At 44.5% G+C, this 26,980-nt stretch overlaps 1 protein-coding gene across 2 annotated transcripts; it reads left to right on the forward strand.

Moving 5' to 3' along the window:
* Positions 1-25,570, forward strand: gng7 (guanine nucleotide binding protein (G protein), gamma 7). 2 transcript variants are annotated; one of them, XM_012834259.3, is made up of 4 exons: positions 1-109; positions 2,909-2,954; positions 20,273-20,393; positions 21,856-25,570. In XM_012834259.3, the coding sequence occupies exons 3-4, from the start codon at positions 20,313-20,315 to the stop codon at positions 21,979-21,981; spliced, it is 207 nt and encodes a 68-aa protein (XP_012689713.1). In that variant the 5' UTR covers positions 1-109; positions 2,909-2,954; positions 20,273-20,312; the 3' UTR covers positions 21,982-25,570. The 2 variants fall into 2 exon arrangements, with proteins under 2 accessions (XP_012689713.1, XP_031415532.1); XM_031559672.2 differs by having other exon boundaries at positions 10-109; positions 2,912-2,954.
* Positions 25,571-26,980: the final 1,410 nt, after the last annotated feature.

Consider the following 26,980-nt stretch of genomic DNA (forward strand, 5'->3'; position numbering starts at 1 on the left):
GGACAGTGGTAAACGGAGGGGGTGGTGTTTGGTAAGGGGGAGTGAACGATCGAGGGGAACAATCTGCGCGAATCTGGCCCTTTAAATTGCACATTCACCGTATTCGGAGGTGAGTAGCGAAAAACTGGAAATGTTGTCCATTCCTTTAATTGAAATGCAACAAGCATGCTTTTCTACTGCACGTTTATACGCTCGTCATTATAAGGCTTTGGCACCGACAGGGCGCGGGTGTTCAACTCCACCGGTGTCACGAATGCGATAGGGCTTGAATTTTCCAAGCTTTGTCCGGAGGGGTGGGGAGTGGGCAGAAGGGAAACGTTTGATATCAAGAGGTGTTAGCACTCGTGCATACTTTGGTTTCATATGTAACGTGGATTTTTCAAACACGGAACTATTTGACAGCCCATCTCGTTAAGCGTGAATAGCGGCGTTTCTCGCTATAAGCTAGAATTCCTACCGTATTAGACCGACATTTCAGCCGAGTGCAGGCTTCACGCGCCTCCTGTCAACACCTCCAGCGCGTAAAATATATTCCTATGTTAAAGACGCTAGTATGTTAGCTGAATGTGTATCTTTGCAAACATGCGTTTAGTAATTAGTGTACGTTGTCGATATATCAACAAAATAATATGCATGGTGTACCGTTTCTTATAATACCCGCATTGTCTTTCTATCACTCTCAATAAGGCCTACTAGTAGCAACAGAAGGCATGAACGGGAGGGTACAGTATGTTATACTGTTGCATTGAGTTTCAGTTCGCACGTAGTGGATGATTTCTCGAAATATCACGACATACTCGCCATAGCCTACATTTGCTGGAGACTAACATTACTTTTGGTTTTGATCTGTGTTTTGCTTAACCAATCATTTTGATCATGTCAGGCCTAAATATGTTTTTCTATTTTACCACACCACTGCCTTAGTCTATCTTTTTGCAAAATGTTGTGTTGTTATGTTATGCTGTGCTCCAGTGGCATTGAAGACTTGCTCGGGAATATTAGAAAATAGCGATTTAATGTTTTACCCCCACAACCATTCTCATCCTGGCTACACGAAATATTTTAAGATCCCTTCTTAATCTAAAATGTCATGGGGCTGAATTCAGGAGTCATGTCACTCCTTGCTAAATAGACCTGCTTAATGAGTTGAGTTTCGATGATATTATTCGTGTAAGGTCTTCTGAGTCTCACTACTCACATATCACAGTTCAACTTCAACTGTCAACATGTGAAATGTATAATGTTATAGTTCTAGTTATGTTTTTAGACCAATTTTTCAAAGCATAGGTAAACAAAGGTGTATGCTTTTTTCATTTTCATTTCATTTTGTTGTTGAAATTATAATGACAATTTAACGCAATTAACCCTCCCTATAAAACAGAGAAAAGTGAAGGGTGCGATGCATCAAACTTAATGGCCGAATCAGCAGTCACACCTTTAAATCAGTTTTCCATTATCCAAAAGCTTGAAGAAGGCCATATTTCCTCTCTGCGAGTTTCTCTGTGGGACAAGAATGTAATTACATGTATTGGCACACTACTCTAATTACTGCAACAAGTCATTCACCTATTTAATAGAAATTTAATTAAAAGTGATTTTTTTTGTTAGTAATGTTAGTTCCTCTACAGATGACATAGAAACTGTTTTACGTGTGTGACCCCATTCTGCCAGTAGGGAGGATAGTGAGGTGCTTGATTTTGGCTCTATTGCCTCTCTTGGTCGACAGGATGATCTCATGTGCAGCATAATGTATTACTTGCTTATCTGTTTCTTATAGTAGTATAGTATACACTAATATACTTTATGTTATCTGCAGGATTTTACATTTAGAAGAATATTGATTCTTTCTTATTTGATGATAAAATGTATTGCAAGCAAAGGTTACACTTTTCAGAAATGTATATATATATTTATATGAACTCGTAACTATAGGTCATACATAGGTCCCACAGTTTAAGGATTACATTTTACAGAAAGTTTGCTTCAAGAAAACTGTTGTGGTGCTATTGTTTTCTGTTGTGCATGTTTGTATATTTCTTGAAGTACTTTTTGCGATCTCCCCTTTAGCTCTGCACCATGTAAATCATTTAATTAGTTCAAATGAAAACATATTTTGAAAGTATGACCATCACTCCCATCATTGAGCTGCATTAAAGCACTTTGAGCTGCATTCTTTTGCATGAAAGGTGCTATATAAGTAAAGTTTTATTATTATTATTATTATTATTATTATTACCAAAACAGGCCAAATCTCAATCAAGATTAGATTTAGTGTTCGCAGTAAATTTCTCAAATGCTCAAAGTACATTTATCCACTGTTTAATGTATGTGTGAGTCCTTGCTTAATCTATAATGTACTCTAAATAGCAACCATCTGCCGTATGGAAATGCATGCGCATCTCATTCATGATTTTCAGTGCAGCCAAACTGTTGAGCATGCTGCCTTTTTTTTGTTCATATTCACTGGTCGAGCACAAGCTTTATTGTTTTGGCGTCTGTTGCACTTTACCATCTAATTACATTGGAAATGCACTCTGTTCCACCCTGACATGTATCAGATTGATGTGCTGCCCTATGACACCTTAAGTGTGTATTTCATATATTCTAAACAATGTGATACTGGAGAAACTGCTGTTGCGGTAACTGTAACTATGTTATAGAGAGCCCCCTAGTGGAGGAAAATGTCCACTTTGCCATGGTAGATAAATCAGTGATAAATCATGAAATGTGATAGAAAGAGGTACAGCCTAAACCTAATTAAATTATGTGACATTATTTTTATTTAATATTTAATCTCTCTGTCTCTCTCTCTCTCTCTCTCTTTCTCTCTCTCTCTCTCTGGTTGTGTGTGTGTGTGTGTGTGTGTGTGTGTGTGTGTGTGTGTGTGTGTGTGTGTGTGTGTATGCAGCAGAAGAATACAACACCTGATCAGAACAACTAACATCAGCATACAGGTAGGTCAAACAGACAGATCCCATCCTCACACACTTTCAGAACATCACCCAGAGTACAGTGCCATAGTTTGATTACATTAGGTCATTGTTTCAGTGCAGTGTATGCATTCAGTTTGATCAATTCCATACTACATATTAGACTAGATTACATTTCACGTTATTGTCATTGTGCAGAGGATGGGTACGAAGCCGATGAAATGCAGTTAGCATCTAACCAGAAGTGCACAAACTTAGTATTATTTACAGATGTATGCAATGTAATGTAAGTACTAAAGCAGAGGTTATGCTATATCTTACAGAACGTGCAGTGATGGGTAGCAGAGAGTTACAATATACAAATATGATACAGTACCAGTCAAAAGTTTGGACACACCTTTAATTTTTTTGAGAAGTGTTTTCATTACTTTTATTATTTTCTACATTGTAGATTAATACTGAAGACATTTTAACCACGAAAGAACACATATGGAATGATGTACTAAACAAAAAAAGTGTTATCTACCATGTAGAAAATAATAAAAGTAAAGAAAACACTTCTCAAAAAATGAGAAGGTGTGTCCAAACTTTTGACTGGTACTGTATATGTAAATATTTTAAATTCATATACAGAGAAGTGGACAGTCAGAGAATAAAGAGTGCAAATGTAAGGTTGTAGTGCAGTAGGAACAGTACATGTACATTTTGTAGTATAAACAACATATATACATTATTTAAACAGTGTAGGTGGTTCAGTCTGTGTAAAATATAAATAGTACTAATAAGATGTTTGTTAAAGTACTGTAAACAGCACAGTAATAAGGTCAATGATGCCATTAGAAAGGTGGTAAGTGTAGCAGGATCCCAGCCTCAGGGAAGAAGCTCTCGTATATGTCAGAACAATTCACGTCTAGTGTTTATATTATTATTAGTGAACACAGAGGTACACACTAAAATCGGCATTCAACATAGAACTCTGAATAGATCATATCTGAATGTCTGTGTCAATTACACTTTTGGCCAACTTGGTTACTATGTATATGATCACAGTTATTACCAGACAGAAGTGTGGCCCTTGCTGCTCAACAGTTTTTTGGGGTAATGCGTCTATTTCAAAGTAGTCAGAATGCCAGTCATTCAGCCCATATTTACACCTGGGAAATACCAGCTTTTCTTTGAGGGTATTCAGTTAGGAAAGAAAGACACAGACACGTTCTGTAAAACTAAGCCCCTGCATCACGTCAGTAAACTCCTGCATGCCTACATGCTTTTTTTTTACTGGCCAGTGGGCGATAGCATGAATACAAAGTCAGTTAAATAAATTGGAAGTGTTTACTTGGAAATTGGAGAGTGATTAGCTGCGATCTAGCTGTTATCTTCCATGTGCAGAGTTTCTCAGGGTGTGTGCTGCCCACCCACAACAATAGGAAGTGCAGAAATGTTGAATCACAAATCTGTGGGAAACAATACACTGGCTCGTCCCCTATAACAATCACTTTCCAATTGCTGGTGATTGCAAAAGTTGTGGTAGTGAACTACGTCTGTTTGAGCAGTTCATAAATCAATACAATATTTGAACTATGGAGCCGTCTGGTATACCGATAACTTATCTTAACTTGAAATATTGAATATAACAGCTATGACATAAACGTATTCAGACATACATGCCAGCTTGTTTCACTGAATGCTGCTTGACTGGTGAGTTATGCTGATATAACATGTAGTGTATACATCTCTGTGTAAGTGTGTGCCGTGGGTACGCAACCTGCCACAGACACAGCACTAGGCATTTTGTACATAAACTCAAATTACTGCAGTAAAACTAACCCCCCTAATCTTATAAATAACCACAAAGCTCTACTATTGCCCCACAGAAAAGATAGATGGTGGCTTATGGAAGTACTGGTGGTCTAAATCAGATGACACTAACATGGTCCTTCATGCCATTCAGCAAAACATACGTGTTACTCTCACTATACAGAAACTCTCCTTGCAGCATCCTAACATGCTGTCTACAAGGTGAGTTTCAATGGAAATTTGCTGTCAAAACAGCAAGCATTGAGCAGTAGTGACACCACCACCGTGAGTCACGCATCCAGTCACATTCAGAATATACACATATGGTTTTAAAACCATAAGTGGATTGGACTCTGTAAGGCCAGTCTTTAAGAAATGGCAAGCCTATTCAGTGTTATTTACTGTATTATTTTGTGGGTAAGGAGTGAATGCTGTTGTGTATGATGACCTGTATAATTGAATGGGACGCTACAATAGGCAGCACAATGCTACAGTTTAGTCCACCGTGTACTTCCTCACTGCAAGAGTTATGCAGATCTCTGTCTGTCAGTCTAATTCCAACTGCATCTACTGTGTTTAATATGTTTTAGATTATTTGCCCCATTTTTTAACACACTGTCACCCAACATCTTCTCTCATGTAGCAAGGTGTTGTTTGTATCTGGTTGAAGTTGTTTTCAAAATGGGTTGAACTTGAGCACGATCTCTGAAATAATTGGCTCAAACAAAGGTCAATATCAATGTGGGATTGATTTATAAAATAAAATACACACTACAAAAAGATTTCAGTTTATCCCACATTAGGTAGTCCACATTCATAACTCCCTTAACAGGTCTTTCATGGGCTGGGTCAACAGGCCAGAGTTTCTCTCCATCATGAAACGTGCAGCAGTAAAGATCTCACCTTGCCTAGGTTTTACACTGTTTTAGTTCATTTAAAGTGCCTTTGGAATTTCAGAATCAACAGTGTGCCATCCAACGTTTCCCCAACAAGTCTTCCCTGGTAGAAGAGCATAGCTGTGTAGTAATAAAGGCGAGCCACAGGGTGGCAGTGTTGGGCTGCGTGTGTGGGGCGGCAGGCGTCAGGTTTGTTTTCTTAAGCCATCGAGGAGCACGACTGAGGCCAGACACGCCACTGCATTCCACTCCTCTTACGTCAGCTCTCTGACTCACAGGCTGTCGGGGGGAAAACGTTTTTGAGGTCTCATCTGGAAAAACAAGCCTCCGGACGCCACCTCTGTGTGACTGCCGGCTCACTGTTTTTTATTTTATTTTGTGTGTCCCACGCACTCAAATCTCCCCACCCCCCATGGAGTCGTGCTCGCTCGGGAGGCAGTCTGCATAGCTTAGACGCACATAATCATGTGCAGAAAACTCCAGTGGAAGCATACCCCCATAACCCCTATCTCACCCAGACTAAACATTGTCTTGCCAGGATGAGATATGGAACAGTGCCAGCTAACGGGGGTTATAAAATATGGCCATAATGTAGCACATAATCACAAGATGGTCCACATGGCATAATAGACTATGCAATGAAAGGCATTGCTCTGTAAGACAGCATCAGCACAATTCAGCATGGCTGATTTTATTCAAGGAAACGACATGTGTGGTGCCTGTTGCTGTTGTGCAATGCTTTTGCAACAGAGGGAGGGGATAGGGGCACTTTGATTGGCTGAAGTGTTGCTAAAGGTTACGGTGGATTTGTATAAGCTTTGTTTGCCTGAACTCAAGTCCCAGCCATGCGCAGACACTTGTGGAGCCTAAGTAAGAGTGTCGGAGTGTCATGATGACTCTGCTGTTCTGTGGCATTCTGTGCTTAGAATGTGAGTCAGCACTTCATCCAGGCTTCCTTCTATGTCTACTCATGTCATGCTAAACGCACAGCAACATGCATCAGATCAGTCAGCCTCTCAGATGTTTTATGCACACTGGCATGATCTAAAGTTTTCTTCAAAGAGCCAGTTAATAAGCTTAGTGCTAAGTGTGGTTAGGGTTGTAGGGTCCATTCTCTTCTCTGCAGGTGATTCAGATGGCATTTCAGCCTCTTGTAAACAAATTACCTCTCCTGTTGAGCACTTCCAGTCAGACAGTGCTTTTAGCATTCCCCCCAAATCTTGGCCGTGTCGCTATAGCGATGCTTTTTTTTTTTTGTTGTTGTCGTTTTTGCCGTTGAGAGAAGGAACGGAATGCGCGGGAATGTGAGTAACAGCGGCCGTTATTCTCCCACACGCCTCCCCCCCCCCCACACTTCTCCTACACCTCCTTCTCTTCATTGCCCACTGGTGAGTGCCAGAGGAACAGCTCATAGTGATGCTGTGTGAAAAAAAATAACGTCTCTGCCTCCTCGTCCTTTCCTCCTCCTCCTCCTCCACCACCCCCTCCTCCCTACATTCAGTTCAACACTGGTAATGTCAGGCGTGTTTGTGGGTATGGTTTCAAATATTTGTACCATGTGCACGGTTGTACAGCTGGTGTACCAGTAATCAGTTTGATTGTAGCTTTTTTTGTACTTTTTATATCTTTCATTTAGCAGCTCTGCATGCACACATTACAAGAGAAACAAACAAAACATTTCACTTTCTACACGGATAGATTCGCTCTGTGGTTTGGAGAACTGTTTGTAAGGGGTCAGTATGTTGTTCTCTGAATGTGAACTCCTACCGTATGGGTTGTTACAATGTTCCAAACAGGACGTTTTGTTGTATGCACATATTGCTATAAGAATCTTCCTTTTGTCTCAAGATGTGCCATTTTCAGACTGATACCTAATCTTGGCCGCTTTTTAAAAACAAGTTGTTTGTCCACTCGGCTGCATAAGCAGATTTGCACGTCTTCTCTCGCAACTGCGGTTTTGAGACGTGTCGAGTATTGCCCTCCTATTCAAAAGGGAAATGGTCTGTGCACCCTCTGAACTTTGTTAACCTTTTCTCCGTCCCCCTGCCGCCTGGCTGTGCCCTTGACTAAGCATTCCTGCAGATACGATGCCCCCGCTGGCGATGTCCCCGCTGGCGATGGCTATCTGAGATGACCTGAATCACGGGCGGCTGTGTGGGTCAGGACAGTCCATGTGTGCCTTCCTGCTGCCCAGCTACATTTGCGACACCGAGTGCCCCCTGTCCTTTCTATGTTTGTGCTCTCTCTGGTGCGTAACACATGGTGGTGATGAGCGTCTACTTTCACAGTGCGGCGGACTCCAAGTTAGGCCTGCTCAGCCTAGTGCAAACTCATGAGTAATTTCCCAGTAGCTGCATTGCCCCTGTTTGAATGCAATCTTGGGCTTTGAATGAATAGGTTAAGCCTATTGATGAATCAGTTGTGAAAATGTGTCATAACTCTGTCACCATTTCCTTGAAGGACTTGGCTCTTCAGCTGTGACCTCGGTCAGTCAGGCTGTGAAACCCCTCCAGGCTGCAGCCGTCCGTCCGTCCGTCCTGCCTGATGCAGGGAGCTTCTGGGACGAGGTGACACTTCACAGGGGGGTGGTGGAATTTCACACCTTTGCCTGTGCTGCTGTTGTTTATATTTGTGTTGTCTGGGTCATGATTTTAAATGGCTTTTTAAATGGACTTATATGGACTTTTTTTTTAAGCAAACCAGTGATTTTATGACCAGATATGTTTTGATCTTGAAATACTCAATAAGATCTTGAAATAATAATACGATTTTTTTTGGAGTATTTCAGAAAATGAATGTTTTTACTCGGGCTGCACATGCCGCTCCAACTGCATGTCCCAATCAATAGACCAAAAAACAAAAAAAACAAAAACAAAAACAAAAGCAAAGCTAAGTGGCCGTCCCCGTGAGTGAGTGCTTCTCAGATGGACTTTGTGTTTTGTGGGAATGGCACGGGAGTGTCACTTCTCAGCGGTGATGCCCCGCCCGCCCGGGCTGTGAGGGGGCAAAGGTTCGCTTCACACACGCCACTGTTTACTTAACTTTGAGTCAAAGAGAGAAACCCTGAGGTGATCACTGCGCATCATTTATTTGGATACAAACACACACAGAGCAGAATGTCACTGAAATTTGATGACCTGAAGGGCTTTTGGTCAGTGATAGTAACTCAGGGAATGTACTGAACTGTGCAATAGTTTGCATTTGCACTGTGATTCATCACCATCAAAGATGTGTGGCCTTTTGGGCTGTTTATCTCAGGGGGCAATCACTGTAGTGACACACTGTACACTGCAGCGCTGAGTGGGACAGAGTGTGGGTAGCTGATGTGGACTCACACAGTGCAGGACCTGAAAGGTCAGGAGTGCCCAGAGAGAGATTCTGAAGTTGCTTTGCCCCTGGTTTGCATTTTGTCATCATCGGTTTATATGCACAGATAGGCTGCCACTAAATTGAAGTGTTTCGGCATTGACCGACCAAACGCGATTATTGGCATACTAGTTGAATATCACAATTAACTGACAAGATCACATGATAGTGAACAGCTATGGTCAGCCTGAGCTGAACTCTGTGCTGTGCGTGTGCTCCTCCTGCCCCTGTGAGAAGTCCCAGTCCAGCGCGGGGGCAGTGAAGATCCAGCTCCACACACCTGTGCAGCCGAGGGCTTCAGCAGCCTCTCTCGCCAGGAGGTCTCTCAGGAGACGCCGGTCTGGGAGATTCCCTTGCGCGTGTGTGCTTTTCTTGCGGGTCCCCAACCCCCCCCCCCCCCCCCGCGCACGTGAACCTTGCCCCTGCGCCGTTCCAGCTCCGAGGTGTGAAGATCTTCGCGGTGGCCCGGCTCAATGAGCTGTTATTGCAGCCACCAGCGCTCGTAGGGAAGGGCCATAAACCTGCCCCACAACAACACTGTGGGCCTGCGTAGAGTTCCCAGGCTGTTTAGTCAGATGACCACAGATGAGTAAAAGAGCTTGGCAGACCACTCCAGTGTGTAGTAATGACCAGTAGGGGGGGGGGGGGTGATATAGCCCTCTCTCTGATTGAAACCACATATTACTCATTTCCCATGGGCTCTCTTAAATGAAATCATCAAAGCCAGATTAGCGCTTCAATAATGAGATGTGCCCAGATAGACCTTGGACTCTATCTACCCGCCGGACATCTAATCATCATTACCTTAAGGTCTCTGACTGAATCACTCAGATCAGACCCCATGTGTGTGTGTGTGGTAGCGACTCTATGAAGTGGCATAACAGGAGTAGCTAGCAGCAGCAGCCGCCCAGGGTTTGGTAGCAACTCAAAGGAAAACTTGTCTGGAACAGAACTGACATGAATAAAAATGAATGGATAAATAGTAACTGATTAGGCGTATCCTCTCCAGTGCCACTCGTGTGTATTCACCCCCTAAATGGATGGACATTTGGTCCGGCCTAAATGATTACGTTTAACACCCAACAGAATGAGTATGAGTCTTGGGCTGGAAGTAGAATTTTGTATATTTTATTTGAATTGTGTCACGTGAGGGAAGAGATGGTGAAGGAAGGAGAAGCTTAACGCTTCATTGTATTCACTCTGCCTTGATGTGATCCCAGCAGGCAATACCTCTGCTGATGTGTGACCTGTTGATCAGATGACTGTTCCTCCACTGATAGCATGATGTGATGAGATTTTTTTTTCCAGAGATTGGTAACATGGTGGCTTGTCAAGGTCTGAGAAAGTCTTAGAGAGGTTTATCTACGCTTCATACACACACACACACAGTCATCTTGAATGATCAGATTCTTTTACATCTTTAGATCAAGTCAGGCTGGCCCGCTCATCTTCCATGATGGTTATCCGTAGTTGTTCTGGAAGCATATAGAACACTGTTCAGGTTATTCTTACGTAAAGCTAAAGGCCTTATTCTTAACCACACTCAGACACTTAACGTACACTAGACATACAGCAGACCTATGAGTGGAAGGAGAGCCCAAAAGGCTGAAATCTGGAGAAATAATAATAAAAATAATAAAAACACACTTCATTTATGCCTTGGATGAACCTGGAAGGTGTTTTGCTGTGTGTATGTGTGTGAGTGTGTGTGTGTCTGTGTGTGTGTGTGGACGAGTCTCATTATCATTATCAGTTGCGTCGTTGGGGTTTGCCTGGAATACTTGACCCAAATGCACACAGTCTGCGTAGATTGAACCTACTGTGTGGTTTGAATTACTGTGCTCTTATCTGATTGCAGTGAAAATGCTCCATGTTTCGAGTCAGTTACGAAACCCCGAGTGCTTCCCTCTCCGAGCAAACTTATCATTCACACAGTTTCCGCCCTCGGTCGGCTTGCTGTTTCAGTGTTCAGATATAGAACATATTCAGACAGCCTGCCTTTATTGTGAAGAAATGGTTCCATTTTAACACGTGGCGGTGCTAAATCTAGTGCTGTACGTGTGAAAGCTAAATTGTGAAGTGGTACTTGCATGCACAGTCAAATTTGAGGAAAGTGAATTAAGACCATGCTGAGTAAAATTGCCAAGCGTCTGCTGCTGCAGCAGAGCAGGCGTTTTATCAGAAGAGGGTTGAAGCAGTGGAGACTTGACAGCCATGCATGGTGCTCTCCTGCGTCACAGGCTGCCTTGACAGACGATCCCCCACGTCATTCAAGACTCACCCTACCCTCCGCCCCCCCCCCCGACACAGTGCCCCATTAATCCGCCTCAAGGACAGACAGGCTGCACTTCGCTGTGTGTAGAGTACGCACAGACTGCGGCCCAGTTATCACTCTTTCTACCAGTCCTGAGAACCAACCTCACTATAGTGATACACACACACACACACACAGACCCCCCTATGTAGCTTAAATGACCAAGCTAGCTGTAGAGCTTCAATTATCTTCACACTTCAGGCTAGCTTAATGTGTGTGTGTGGTTTTTCTTGTCCTCTTCTTTTCTTTTTCCACACTTCTCTTTTGTAGTTGTTGTTTCCAAATGAGGAAAAGACAGAGGAGTAGTAATGCTCCGATGCCATGTGTGTGTGTGTGTGTGTGTGTGTGTGTGTGTGTGTGTATGTGTGTGTTTAGAGTCCTCTCTCCAATGAGGCCCTTGTGAGCAGCAGCTCTTACTGGAAGCTGCTTGGCCGGCCCCTCAGGGTTTCCCCATGCTTCCTCTTGCCTTATAAGGCCACGCACGCTCTGCAGGAAGCCAGCTGGTGATAGCTGCTTAGTCACTGTCTGTCTCAGTCTTTTGCCCCGTGCGCTGTTTACCCACCGCCTGCCTCCCTGCTTCAGGGGCTTTGTATTAGTATCATTAGGCACCTGGGCTCTGGCTGACTCCACCTGCCATGGAGATGTGTTGTGTTCTGTTTTGCACGCAGAGTAGAGAGGAGAGGAGTAGAAACACGTGTCGTTCCGCACCTGCGTCGCACCTGTGACTGATGCACTGTGAGCGTGCAGGGCCAATTGCACCGTTGTCTGGTGAAAACGGGACTTCTGTTCGTTACACCTCCCCCTGCTTGGCATGCCTGCTTTAGTCTCTCTGGTCAGCGGCCGTTATTTGTTACCCGCTGAACAATGCACTCGGTCTGGCCGACGGCAGGGGAATTCAGAGGCACACTGAAGCCAATAACGGCAGTGGACCTCGTATCTGTCCACAAGATGAAATCGCCACGCTGCTCCGCCCTCAGGCTCCGGGGAGGTGCTGCTTAACCACACACTCAGTCTGTGGAGGTTTAGTCATTCAACACCTTTCTGCAGCCACAGAACGGCAGGGAATTACTGGGACTTGGCTGCGGTTTTATGATTTTAAACACGGCTGTTCCAGTTAAGGAGCACAATCGCTTGCCATGACACAAATATCACAGTAATGATAGTCCCTTACTGTGTAGCACTGTACTAGTGTACTACTGAACTAAACACAAAGTGTGTGTGTGTTTCTTGTTTTTGTTTCCTGTTCTAACTACTTTGCTCGCTGTGAATACCACAAATTGTAAAACCATAAAAGTTACACATCGTTCTGCTTCAGCATTTACTACTGAATATTTGCGTTTTGTCTCCACACGCTCTCCCTCCCAGTGGTGTGGAAGATAATCAGAGTGCCTCAGCTAATCTCAGGGGACTCCTCTTTCAGCGTGTCTTCCTGTATTGTTAACCGCTGGTTTCCTGCCCTGGGGCGCATCTAAACCAACACTAAAGATCATGTGACCTCTGCCATGGCAGCGGCATTTGTGCTGTCGTAGAGAGAGCAGAAGGCCGTGGCTCCTGGGTCCACACTGGCCTTTTTCCTGGCCTCTCGCTGGTTCCTGCCTGACCGGTTACGCCCACCCTAGCCCTGGACAAGCTGGTTTCTGTGCCACTCCAGGCCTTGCAAGGGCAGTTCCTGGTTTTTCCACAGGGAGGACCAGCTTGTTCTGTTTGTTTGGAAGTTTCACTGGTCACTTATGGGAGTGGAAAGAGGGAACTCCTGAAAGGCAAAGCTGAGAATAACAATGTTTAGGTTTTTTTCTCTTCCATGTGAAAGCTTTCGCCTCCTTTCTTAAAAGCTATTTCCTGTCTTCTGAACATAGGTAAAAAAAAGCTGTCTAAGCTGTAAAGATGTCTGTTCAGACCAGTCTATTTGGGCTGTATCTATTTATAAGAGTTTTATAAGATTTCCACAGAATATGCAGAAATCTTCCATGTTCCTGAAGATTGATTGTCTTAGCCAGTGGGAGGCTTTGAATTGCACAAGTAGTGAAATCCCTCTTTGGTGTGTGTGTGTGTGTGTGTGTGTGTGTGTTTTTATCTGATTATATATTTGTCCTCAGTAGTCACTATGGAACTTCAACAGAACTTCCCATTCCCTGATACGCTGTCAGCAAACATTCAGCACAAAACCCCCAAGGCCGTTTAGATTTCTGTGCTCAGTATGGGCGTACATGTGTTATCAGGAGCTGATGTCTCAGTGGGCAAGCAGGTCAGTCTGAATGAGGAGGGGATGAATGCAGGCATCACTCTGAATATGTTCATATGTTACTCATCTCCCCCTCACTCTCTGTGTGTCGTCTCTCTCTCTCTCTCTCTCTCTCTCTCTCTCTCTCACACACACACACACACACACACACACACACACACACACACACACACACACACACACACACACAGTCATACACACACACACACACACACACACACTCACACACACACACACACACACAGTCATACACACACAGTCATACACATACATACACACGTGCAGAGACACACATAAACACACAAACAGGCATATGCATACATGCGCACACCCACGCACAGGCACACGCACACACAAACGCTCACGCACACACAAACGCACACACACACACACACAGTCATACACACACAGTCATACACATACATACACACGTGCAGAGACACACATAAACACACAAACAGGCATATGCATACATGCGCACACAAACGCACACGCACACGCACATAAACGCTTGTCCTACCTTACTTAACACAGAGGTAAAGCATGAGGGTTGGGCAATGAGCTTGCCCTTGGTAACATATACAGCCAGGGCAGGGCAGGAAGCAGGGAGACATCTGAATGTGCCATAACTGGGGAGTGAATGTGTAAACCGCTTCAGCGAGAGAGACATGACTTAATGAAGGCAAAGGTGAGCACACCCTCACATGACAGCACATTCCCTGTCCCCAAGTGTGGCGGTCAAAAAGACAAGGCAAAGCACCACCACGAGAGCTAGCTACACACACACACAGTCAAGTTGTAAACACCCCACCCCCACCTTCCTCTGTTGCCCCCTCGGCTGGCCTCTGGACCTCAGTCACTCGCTCACTGACACTCACACTGTTCCCCCTCTGCTCCACGCTCGTCCTTCTACCTCTCCACAGGCAGCCGCACGCCGGCGTGAGCTCACACACTCTGTCACATGATGTCAGCTGAGTGATCAGAACACCCCCCCCCCCCCCCCCCCCCCCCCAGTTCTGCATTCCACTGCCAGTTGCCAAGTGAGGTCACATGGGCTGAGGCAGATAGCTTTTCCAGAAGCATTTCTTGAGGCCGTTGATGTCAGTGCGTGTTTGGAATGGCTTCTGCAGAAACATCAGGACATGAATGGCAAAACTCTCCCTCCACTTTTGTCTCTCTCTTTCTCTCTTTCTCTCTGTCTCTCTCTCTCTCTCTCTCTCTCTCTCTCTCTCTCTCACACACACACACACACACACACACACACACACATTCTAATTCAGGGGAAAGGGCATGTTGTGAGAAGGCAGAACAAAAAGGACAGGGGTGCAGTTCTATAAAAACAAAAACAGGTCTGTTACTTGGGCCAAATGCCGCTGTTTACTAGTTATGATTGTACAAGTGTACTTTTACTCAGAAAAATATGACTGAAATAATAAAGCTTGACCTTTGTAATGGTGTAATTTATCGTGTAGGTCATATTATGTTATTAGAGTATTAGTGTAATACTTTGACAGAAGCATACAGCCTGAATGGATTTAGTGGCCCAGTAAATGACCCACATTAATGACCAGGCTGTTGAGTAAGCTGATACTTTCCATTTCCATTTTCATTGCATTTCCATGGCAGCGTTGTACCATTAACCATTAGTAATTGAGTACAGAATAGCATTTAAATACCTTGGAGTAATAGCTTTACAACACTGCAAAATAACATTAACAGCAATCTCTAAAACATCGATTCTAGACACACACACACACACACAAACACACATGCACACACATACGCACACACACACACACCCACACACCCACACACACACACACACACACACACACACACACACACACACACACACACACACACACACACACACACACACACACATACACACACACACACAATGTTGAGTCTAATACACACTCTGTGGCCAAGCTGTCCTGGTCAGACTCCTGCCAGTGCAGGTCTTTTCCCTTTTCCCTGCTGCACTCAGTGGCTGCCCCCCCCTCCCCCCCCCCCCCTCTTCCTGTGCTGTAATCAGTACCTCAGTCAGCTCCACACACACACACACACACACACACACACACACACACACACACACACACACACACACACACACATCAGTCAGCTCTGCTCCACGTCAGACTCAGCGGGCCACACAGTGGACCCATTCCCCACCAGCGTTCCCGCCACTGTTTCCCACTCTCCCTTTCCGCTGTCCCTCCCTCCCTCCCTCCCTCCCTCCCGCGCAAGCCAATGTCAGCGGGGTCCCGGAGGAGTGGGAACTGGAGTAACGGCCTGATCAGATCAGGGCAAGAGCGCAGAGCCTGGAGCCTGGAGCCGACTGGGCTGGGCTGGCAGGAGATGAGTGCGAGGGGATGTCAGGCTGTAGTGTCAGACACACAGTGGTGGAAGAAGTATTCCAATCCTTTCCTTTAGTAAAGGTACCAATACAGCAGTGTAAAATACTCCATTACAAGTAAAAGTCCTGCAAAGAGAATCCTCCTTAAGCAAAGGTGCATACGTAATAGCAGCAAAGTGTAAAGTATTAAAGTAAAAGTACTGGTTTGGCCCCTCTGACTGATGTATTGTTATATATGATATCCTTATAGTATTAATACTGAAGCATCAGTGTGTAATCAGCTCGTTACTGTTGTAGCTGCTGGAGGCGGAGCTGGTTTGAACTTCTTTATATACAGTTTTATATACAGGGACACCAGATATCTGGGGGGTCATGAGATGATTAATGGCAGAGGAAAGAAGAAAAATATTTATTTGAACATAAATCGAAATAAAATGATGTGTTATGTGTTATGTTAGGGTTAGGGTTAGGGTTAGGGTTAGTTTTAGAGGGGGAATAGCAGCTGAAATGTGATCCCGACTACACACCGCTTTTTGTAAGATGTCAGACTTCAAAAGCTTGTTATATTATCCATTGTGTAAGATCTTCATCTTAAAAGTAACTAGTAACTAAATCTGTCAAATATTTGGAGTAGAAGAGTATAAATTAGTAGTACAATATTTCCCTCTGGAATGTAGTTGATTGGAAGTATAAAGTATTATAACATATACCTTTGAACTACCTCCAATTGTACTTGAGTAAATGTACTTAGTTATTTTCCACCACTGCAGATGTAGTCAAAAGACAGTCGTAAGGAAGGCTTGCCTCTCAAGACACCAAATTCACCAGGTCACAAGGTTGAGATTACTGTGCATGCTAAAGAGTGTTTTAATGATTCTCTCTGATAGCATTACTGCATTTCAATTCTTGGAAATGGAAAAGAACTGATATTACTTTCTGGGCAGTGTCTTGCTCCTTCAGAGCCTTTTCAGAGGGCATTTTGACATTGCATTCTCTATTTGAACACTTCCTCATTAATGGGAAAGGACAAAGGGACATTGCAGGTAATTGGATGGAAACGAGAAAAAGTGTTCCAGGTAGGGGAGAATGAGAATGAGAATGAGAATGAGCCGTGTCAAACTGCCTCCTCCTCCCCTCTGGGAAGAACAGAATTCTACTGTCAGGAGAAAGAGATGCCTGTTCAGGAGACCACACACACACACACACACACACACACACATACACACACACACACACACATACACATACACACACACACACACACATACACACACACACACACACACACACACACACACACACACACACACACACACACAGACACACACACACAGACACAGACACACACACACACACACACACACACACACACACACATACACACAGACACACACACACACACACACACACACACACACACACACACACAGACACACACACACACACACACACACACACACACACAGACACACACACACACACACACACACAGACACACACACACACACACACACACACACACACACACACACTCACACACACACACACACACACACACACACACACACACACACACACACACACACACACACACACACAGGAGACCACACAGCAATGAGCAAGGGGGGGTGCAGCACGTGAGGCCTACTGCCCTTAGAAACAGGGGAACAGAGTAGAAGGGAATTTGGCCTGGTGAGTGCGTGCACGTATGTGTGTGTGTGTGTGTGTGTGTGTGTGTGTGTGTGCGTGCACGTATGTGTGTGTGTGTGTGTGTGTGTGTGTGTGTGTGTGCGTGCACGTATGTGTGTGTGTGTGTGTGTGTGTGTGTGTGTGTGTGTGTGCGTGCACGTATGTGTGTGTGTGTGTGTGTGTGTGTGTGTGTGTGCGTGCGTGTGTGTGTGTGTGTGTGTGTGTGTGCGTGCGTGTGTGTGTGTGTGTGTGTGTGCGTGCGTGCGTGCGTGCCTGCGTGCGTGCGTGCGTGCGTGCGTGTGTGTGTGTTTTGAGTAGGGGTGAGGAACTCCACTTGGCCTTGAAGGGGAAAATAGATTCTCCGTGGGGAATAGGAGGGTCCTGGTGGCGCCATTCGAACTGCTAGAACCCCCTTTGATTTAACCCACTTTATGTTAAGTCAGAGCGAGTGTGGAACTATTTTAATCCCTCCTGTTGCTTTCTTACAGTAAATGCACACTATTTAGGTACATATTTGAACTTGACTTGAAACTTACCTTTTGTCTCAAAAGACATGTCAACCTCAGTGACTTTTTACAGTAAATGTTGATGGGTACTTTATGTTTCACCAAAGTGAAAAACATTATACAATGTAAACAGAGTGGAAGTCCCCTAACATTACAGCTCCACTTCATCAGATGTGTATTTACTGCAAGTACAGGATCATATGTATCTGCATCTGTAAGCTAAAAAATCCAGGAAAATCTAGGACTGCAAAACCTTTGGGAGCGGCACAAACGGGAGAAAATAGCAGCTATTCTCAGCCCCGGTCGTATGCTAGCCGTTTTCCTGTCGGACCAGTGTGGCGCTGAAAAGTGAGAGGGCCTCGGAAAAAAATTGTAGCCCAGAAATATTGTCCTTTATGAGAGGTATGCGTTGGATGCGTTTGAATGAATGCATGTCTGTGTATTCTCAAGGAGAGCATTTATACTCCTGGGCTGCACAGGCCATTTCCTGGAAGGCGGCAGGTGCCTTGTGAAAAGCAGCTCTGTCTCGTATGTAAGGACAAAGGCAAAAGCCACTGAGAAAGGTGTCTGTTCTGCAGAGAGGTCCTTCTAGGAAAACCTCGGAAAGGAACAGTCATGAGTTGAGGAATGTGGTGTGTGAGGAAAAGGGTTTGATGTGATATGTGTTAGTGCTCAAAAGACGAAACAGAGGTCTTTTTTTTTACGACTTCTTTCTGAGTGCGTTCGTGATCTGTACAGTTGTATCGAAGCAGGATAGTTAGGTTTTGGAGCCACATGTGTGAAAGTTGAGGGCAACAGTCTTCAGCCTTTTTAGTTTTTCCTGTATCTTGTAACTTTTTAGTTTTACATTTGGACTTTGATGTTGTTTGCATGTGCATGATTAACACTGAAATGTACACGGGAGGAGTTATCAGACAGTTCACACACACACACACACACACACACACACACACACACACACACACACACACACACACACCCCTCAGAGCTTGGATCCTGTGAGATGTTCACTCTGAATCTGAAGACCAGACCATGCCATTCTTCTCAAAGGTAAACATGGGGGGGGGGATTGGAGTGGAGGGTGGTCTTGACACAGTTCTCTGATTCTACTCTGGCTGGTTAAGGCTGGTAACAAACACTCCTAATGCGCATATTTATCTTCAGTAACGTCCTGTGACCAGGGGCCCTACGGGACAAGTCTGGAGGCAACAGCAGCTGTGCTGCTTAGGTCTGTGATGCCACTGAAGGGACTGGGTGGTGGTGGGGTGGGGAGGACAGGGGCCCACACACAGTTTCATGGCTGAGGAACTTCTGCCCATCCTCACAAACAAGCCTTCACTATTTGCAGCTTGTTCCCCCAGTCCCCACCCCACCCCCACACACACACAAACACACACACACACACACACACACACACACACACACACACACACACACACACACACACACACACACACACACACACACACACACACACAGAGAGACATGCATGCACACACACACACACACACACAGGCCCACACACACACACAAACACACACACACACACACACACACACACACACACACACACACACACACACAAACACACACACACACACACACACACACACACACACACACACACACACACACACACACACACACACACACACACACACACAAACACACACACCCCTCAGAGCTTGGATCCTGAACTAGTTTACCGGAGATAAGACTGTCTAGCTGGTCACAATGGATGGGGTGCCCCTGTGCTTGAGTTGTACTGATAGAGTGATTGATGGTGGTTGTTGAGGGTCTGAAATAGCAGGGTGGCTGAGTAGAAGGTCCGTTGGTTGATTACTGCAGAGGGTCATGTCGTGTAAGGAGATTGGTAGGTCGCGTAAAAGAGAATATCTTGCACTGCAAATTGGCCTGTAATATGACCTCACAAACATTTTTCAGTCATGTGTGAGTTCAAACTATGATATGAGTGTGTGTGTGTGTGTGTGTGTGTGTGTGTGTGTGTGTGTGTGTGTGTGTGTGTGTGTGTGTGTGTGTGTTTTTTGCTTTCGTCATATTCTGCAAATCCAAACTCCAGTATATTTGCTTGTCTGAACTGAAAATGATGAGGTGTTGTTCCCTGCTGCTTTTGTGCTTGGTTATATGTTGGCCTTTTTCTCCTTTGCTCCAGCTTTCTCTCCTGGTTGCAGCTTCATAACTGATGGCAGAGAATGTCGACGAATAATAACATAGCCCAGGCCAGGAAGCTGGTGGAGCAGTTGAGGATTGAGGCGGGGATCGAGCGCATCAAGGTGTGACACACACAAAAGCACACAGAAACATAGATGCAAGCAGCGATGAAAAGGCCAATAATTATTATTTTTAAGGCAAACACATCAAGCGTTACTAGCCAAAACACATTCTTGCTTCTAGAGTTAAAATGAAGACAAATCCAATGTGACAGAAATTGACATCATGAACTCAGCTTGATCCAAAACAATCTAATGGTACCTCACTTTTGAAAATGTACCATACAGCTCAAAAGTGATGTGCGTTAACACACTTCCAAGTTTGACCCGTTGGTGGCGCTACAATGCTTGAGGCGCAGACGTGAAACTGTAGGGCACTGTCCCCAATCAGTGTCCCAAATTTCAAAACTTTTACTAGAGGCTGCCATAGACTCCAATGGCAGAAGAAGAAAGAACAGGAGCAAGAGAAGGAGCAAGAGAAGGAGCAAGAGAAGGTCGAAACACAATGGGGGCCTATTCTGCGTCACAGCTTGGCCCCCAGATACAGGCCTGATTGGACCTCTCTCCACCAGCCTGTACACATGACATAGGGCCTCTCTCCACCAGCCTGTACACATGACATAGGGCCTCTCTCCACCAGCCTGTACACATGACATAGGGCCTCTCTCCACCAGCCTGTAAACATGACATAGGGCCTCTCTCCACCAGCCTGTACACATGACATAGGGCCTCTCTCCACCAGCCTGTAAACATGACATAGGGCCTCTCTCCACCAGCCTGTAAACATGACATAGGGCCTCTCTCCACCAGCCTGTAAACATGACATAGGGCCTCTCTCCACCAGCCTGTACACATGACATAGGGCCTCTCTCCACCAGCCTGTACACATGACATAGGGCCTCTCTCCACCAGCCTGTACACATGACATAGGGCCTCTCTCCACCAGCCTGTACACATGACATAGGGCCTCTCTCCACCAGCCTGTACACATGACATAGGGCCTCTCTCCACCAGCCTGTACACATGACATAGGGCCTCTCTCCACCAGCCTGTACACATGACATAGGGCCTCTCTCCACCAGCCTGTACACATGACATAGGGCCTCTCTCCACCAGCCTGTACACATGACATAGGGCCTCTCTCCACCAGCCTGTACACATGACATAGGGCCTCTCTCCACCAGCCTGTAAACATGACATAGGGCCTCTCTCCACCAGCCTGTACACATGACATAGGGCCTCTCTCCACCAGCCTGTACACATGACATAGGCCTCCCAAGCACCAGCAGCTTGCACCCAAAGCCAGGTGATCTCTAGCCCACCCCCTGCTCTGCATACCTGACTTAGCTTGTCAGTGGCTTTCTTGACTAAATGAACACATCTGATTTTGGCATTAAGGAGCATTACACTCATTTCAATCAGGTGTACATGAAGCAGGGGGAAGATAGAACACATGCAGGGCACAGGACTGAGGATTGACAACCCCTGTAATAGAATGTAATGTTCTTACCTCCCTTTCCCCCAGGTGTCGAAAGCTGCTGCCGACCTCATGAGCTACTGTGAGCAGCACGCCCGCAACGACCCCCTGCTGGTCGGGGTGCCCACCTCGGAGAACCCCTTCAAAGACAAGAAGCCCTGCATCATCCTATAGCCGCACTCCGAAACCCTCCTGTCCCTCCCCGACCTAACAGGCGCCCAGTTACAGTCAGTGGGCACAATTCAAACAGTACTTTTTACTCAGAAAAAAAACACACTCTGGAAAAAAAAACTAAAATGCCACACTCTCTTGATAAAGGCGAAGGGGCAATATCTGTCTCAGCATCACGCAGCCCGGTAGTTGAGTGCATCTCTGTGAAGGAATGTACACATTTGTGCAGAATACCTCTGGCTGCTGTCTACAGTACATTTATCCACACAGATGTACTTAACAGGGGGATGGCAGATTTGAGAATCTCACAATTTTTAAAAAAGCTAAATATAGAGAAAAAATATTGTGACTGAGCGATACACAGCATGTTTTTCAGTCCAGAGTGGACCATGGGTTGATGGACGGGTCTTGTGACGAGGTTTTATGGTGCGGGGTGAGCGTAGAGGAGAGAAAGTTGAGGGACGTCGTTGTGGCATGAGTTGACGGAATATGCTGACTGTCTAGCTGGCTAGCCCAGTCACACTGTGGTTCTGGTTATTCAGTGTTAATGATTAGTTGTGTTCTTTTTTGAAAGTGGCTACTTGTAGATTTGTATGGCCAAATATGAAAAAAAATTTAAAAAACATATTGCGGATACATGCTTACCTTTACTGCAACAGCACATTTTATGATTTACAAAGGGATTCAAGACTTTAGGCAGAGATGCCAATATTTTTGCCAATATTTTTACAGTGTTCTCAGTCAAGTTATTACTTTAAACTCTTTTAATTGGATCCATTGAACAATAGATTTTGTTTTCAATATTTTTTGTTTTTGTTACTAACCTTGGAAAGACATACCTACTTATATGATACCATGAAAGCACTATAAAGAAATGAATACCCCTGATTTAAATGTCCTCCTATTCACTGATAATGAGTGGTATTAAAGTAGTCTATAGTACGGCCACCATTTACTTGAAACATAAAGCTTTTCGGCTTATGTAGATGTGATAACAGAAGGATAGGCAAGGAAACCTGTAATACATAATTGAAGAAAAAATATTACTGTTGAGTAATTCTCAGAGTATTTTGATGAAGAAACCGAATTGTATGTACCACACGCCAACACAAGAACGAGTCTGAGAAAAAAAATGACTCGTCCAGGCAGAGGTTGTTGTTCTTCTCTGAAACCAAACTTGATTGTAAAATCCATGAAGAAAAAAAGGAAAGAAAACAATGTATAAACTTTCTTTCAAAGTGTTACCTTTGAGAATAGCTGTTTGGATTTGTTTGGTGAAACTTCTTCTTTCTATGGACTCTATGGAATGGGAGTCATTGAGTGTGATGCTGTACAGTGTTTGATAACTAAAGCGCATTCATTTTCTCTGGATGTTTTATCTTTTGTAATTTTTGTGTAATATTTCTGTTTCTTCTCATCGACCATGTTTAACAGTTCTGTTTGTTATTGGGAAGGGAAAATATCTGGATGGGCTCTGCGTCTGAGAGGAAAGATTAGATCAATACGTTCATTACCTCCACACTCAACAGCATAGTGGTCAGACACTCCTAGTCAGTGAACTCAATCTCCACCTGCTCTACCCTCTTGAAAAATGTAGCGAATGGATCGAGTGCATTGCCAGTCTATATTACCTGCATGATATGAGTGAACAGTTCTGTACGCAGGTCCAATGTTCACAGATATCTAGCCCAACACTCTTCCAAGCTGGGGTGTGTTGTGGTCCCATAGCCAATGGTGTCAAGGGCAGGATGTCATGTTACAAAACAAGACACACGCCTGGTTTTATCACTCGAGTAGCACATGCTACAACTGTACGGAACAATAAGGTCAAGGCACACAGTGTCAGTCATGAAAGGGCGGTATGTGTGTGTGGGTATGTGTGGGTATGTGTGTGTGTGTGTGTGTTTGTGTGAGCAATAGAGAGGGTCAGTGGGAGCATTGTCTGCCTGTGGGCAGCCTGACCGACAGCACTGAATTGGCTAAAAATGGAGTCAGATGAGTTCAGCTTGCCAGTCAACACTACCGCAGAACTTGGTTGGGTTAACGTTCAATAGCATTATGCTGTCAGTCCCTCGCCTTTGTGCTAAAAATGGCACCAAGTAAGGCTCTGGGCTGTGGTCACTGCGGAGAGAACAACAGTCCCAAGCCCCTATAGAAAATGAGCATGATTAGTCGCCCCTGCGCTCCCCGTGGAGTGAGTCAGAGATGGGGAGAAGTCACAAGACTACTCTGCTGATGATGAGTCATACAGTGGTGTGTCTCGCGCACCTGTCCATCAGCTGATAGTTGAAGGACTGTTTAGTGGAGGAGGGAGTAGAGGACTGTCTGTTTTGACTCCAGCACATGTCTTGGTTGGTACTCGCAGCACAGGCCTCTCTTAGTCCACGTGTGCAAAGAAAGAGAAGGCGCTCCCCAAAAGGAAACACCATGGTGTCAGACTTCTCCCATTAGTTCGGGCTATATTGAAATGAATGGAGCGATTGCATTGTCAAGGCTCTCCCCACGTGGGTCAGGAAGGGAGAGAAAACTGAGTTGGGTGACACAGTTTTGCGTGCGAGAGAAGAGATTTGTAGTGTAGCTGAGGAACGCTTGAGCAGAAGCTGTACTGTGCCTTGTAGAGGGGGGGGGGGACACAATTCTGTAGTTCTTATTCAGTTAAAGGGACATGTCAGTTGGGAGATATCACCACGCAGACACATATTATTTAGCTGCATTTCGGCCTGTCTCTCTAAATAAAAAAATGTATACAAAGAAATTGCCTCCAGTCAGTAAAAAGGTGATTTTATGGATGTGCAACAACAGTACAGTCAGAGTGTACAAACTGCATTTCCTAACTCTTATTCAGCCAGGTTGGTTCTTTGCAAGTAACCAAGCAAACTGATGAGTCCTTGTACCATTTCCAGATGGTATTACACTGGAGTAAACACTGTGAACGTACGTACGGAGCATTTCTGAGGAGGACAGTTTCCAACCTCTTCACCAGCAATGTGTGCAAGGGGGCCCACTGTGCTGAGTGTCTGTTAGCGTTACTTTAAGTGCCAGATTCAGCATTGCCTAAAGTCCTCCGTCAGTACCAGCCCATGGACAGCCGAGATATCTCCACACCATCATCGCTATTCTCATTGGGGGCTTGCTAGGTCGTGGAGTTTCCTGTGTCATATCCCGGTGTTAGCACAGAGGAGTTGCCATTCTTTTAGTCACACTTAACGAGAACACAAAAAGGTGCTGAGGTACCCTAGCCGTGACGTCGAGACCTCGATCCCTCAATCCGCATGTTCTTGTCCGCCATTTTTAAACACGGAGTGCATTCACAAGAGCTGAGAGGAGGCTTTATGTGGGTAATATCTTTAGCCAAGTCGTTAGCCAGTAGAATCCAGTCTCAGCCTGAGTCATGATTTTGGGTTATTTCCTGTGTATGCATACGTATCTTTCTTGCCTTGATTATGAAGAAATATATCTATTTTTTGTAATTGTTCTTCTCTTATGTGCCATAACTCATGTTTTCTTGCACACTGTTAATATTTTGTGGATATTGCTGTTTAAGATGATATCAAAACGTAGACAAAAGGAATAAAGTTCAAATGTAACTGCATTTGTGTAGCATACTCTGTCGTTTGTACATCGATTTTTTTCTAAAAGTGCATATTGATCATATTCTTTATATATTTATATTTATATATATTCTTTATATATTCTGCCAGTATGATCCAGGTTCTATGTGATTTTCAAAGGGGATATAAAGCATGTTGGATAATATTACAAAAGTTATAATAAATATTATCCAACTCTTTATATCCTCCACCATTATTTTACATCTCTATATACTTGAATGGACATTGATGGTAGAGGGTCAGTAGTCAAATTAAAATAACATTTCCAAAGAAAAACCTGACAAGATGGCTAACAACTCTGGAAAACCCTGAGCAAGATGACTACCAACTCTGGAAAAGATGCAGCCCTGATCTGGGCCATATCTGCTCCAGAGTTCACTGCTGTCTTTGGAGACCTCTGTGCAGAGCTCACAAAACTACAGCACAGTCCCATCTACAGAGGGTCATATCATAGCCACTATTCTCCCCCTGGGTCTTTCAGTGTTGTCACTCTCAGTGCATGGAAAAGCAGAACTTTGTGAGAATTTTGTGTTTTTGTTTATCTGGAACAAAAAGTAAGTGCTGAGCAGGGCTCAAGAAAGGCAAGAACTTCCAGGAACCAGCGGTGGGATCGGTCTCCAAAGGTGCTTCGTTTGCAGATGTTTATATATGAACACATGAAGATTGGATTTGAGAAACCGTGTGATCGTGTCAGGTCCAAGCCAAATTGCCCAAACATGTTCTTTCAGATGATTCCCTCAGGTGCAATCGTTCTCTTAACTCTGTATTTTATAGGCAAGCTTATAAGCAAGCAGCCTTTGATACTATCAACTTGACACAACAATCTAATTAGACGTTTTTCATTTTTTAACCTGCACATATTCAACAAACCTTCAAATCTGTCAGCACATAAATAATGGAATGAGGATAACAAAGGATGGCATCTGTAGTGTGTGTGTGTGTGTGTGTTTGTGTGTGTGTTCCCTCCTGGGATTCAAAGAATACCTGTTTTGCATACAGCATTGCAATGCTCAGATCAAGTTCTAGTATTGAGCCTGCAGCAGTTATCTGATAGTCTCAGTTGTATTGTAGCTGAAGTACAGCCAGGCTGCACCAATATAATAACTTGTGTGAAAACAGTGTGTTTATCTTTTTTTAATTGATTTGTTTTTTTATTATAATTGTTTTGTTTTGCACAAATGTTAATGCCATAGGGCAGATCTTTGTTTTTGTTTGAACCCTCCAAAAAAAAGGTCCTGTTAGTATCACACATTGGATTAAAGTCGACTGTCTTTGAGTAATAATACAAGCCAGACGACCTTTTCACCAGCAGATGGTAAACAATCCAGCTCCCCATGTGCGTGTGTGCTGCCCTTCCCTCGTAGTATTCTGCTCAGACATGTGAGCGCAGA

Source organism: Clupea harengus, chromosome 22, assembly GCF_900700415.2.
Source record: "Clupea harengus chromosome 22, Ch_v2.0.2, whole genome shotgun sequence".
Taxonomy (NCBI): domain Eukaryota; kingdom Metazoa; phylum Chordata; class Actinopteri; order Clupeiformes; family Clupeidae; genus Clupea; species Clupea harengus.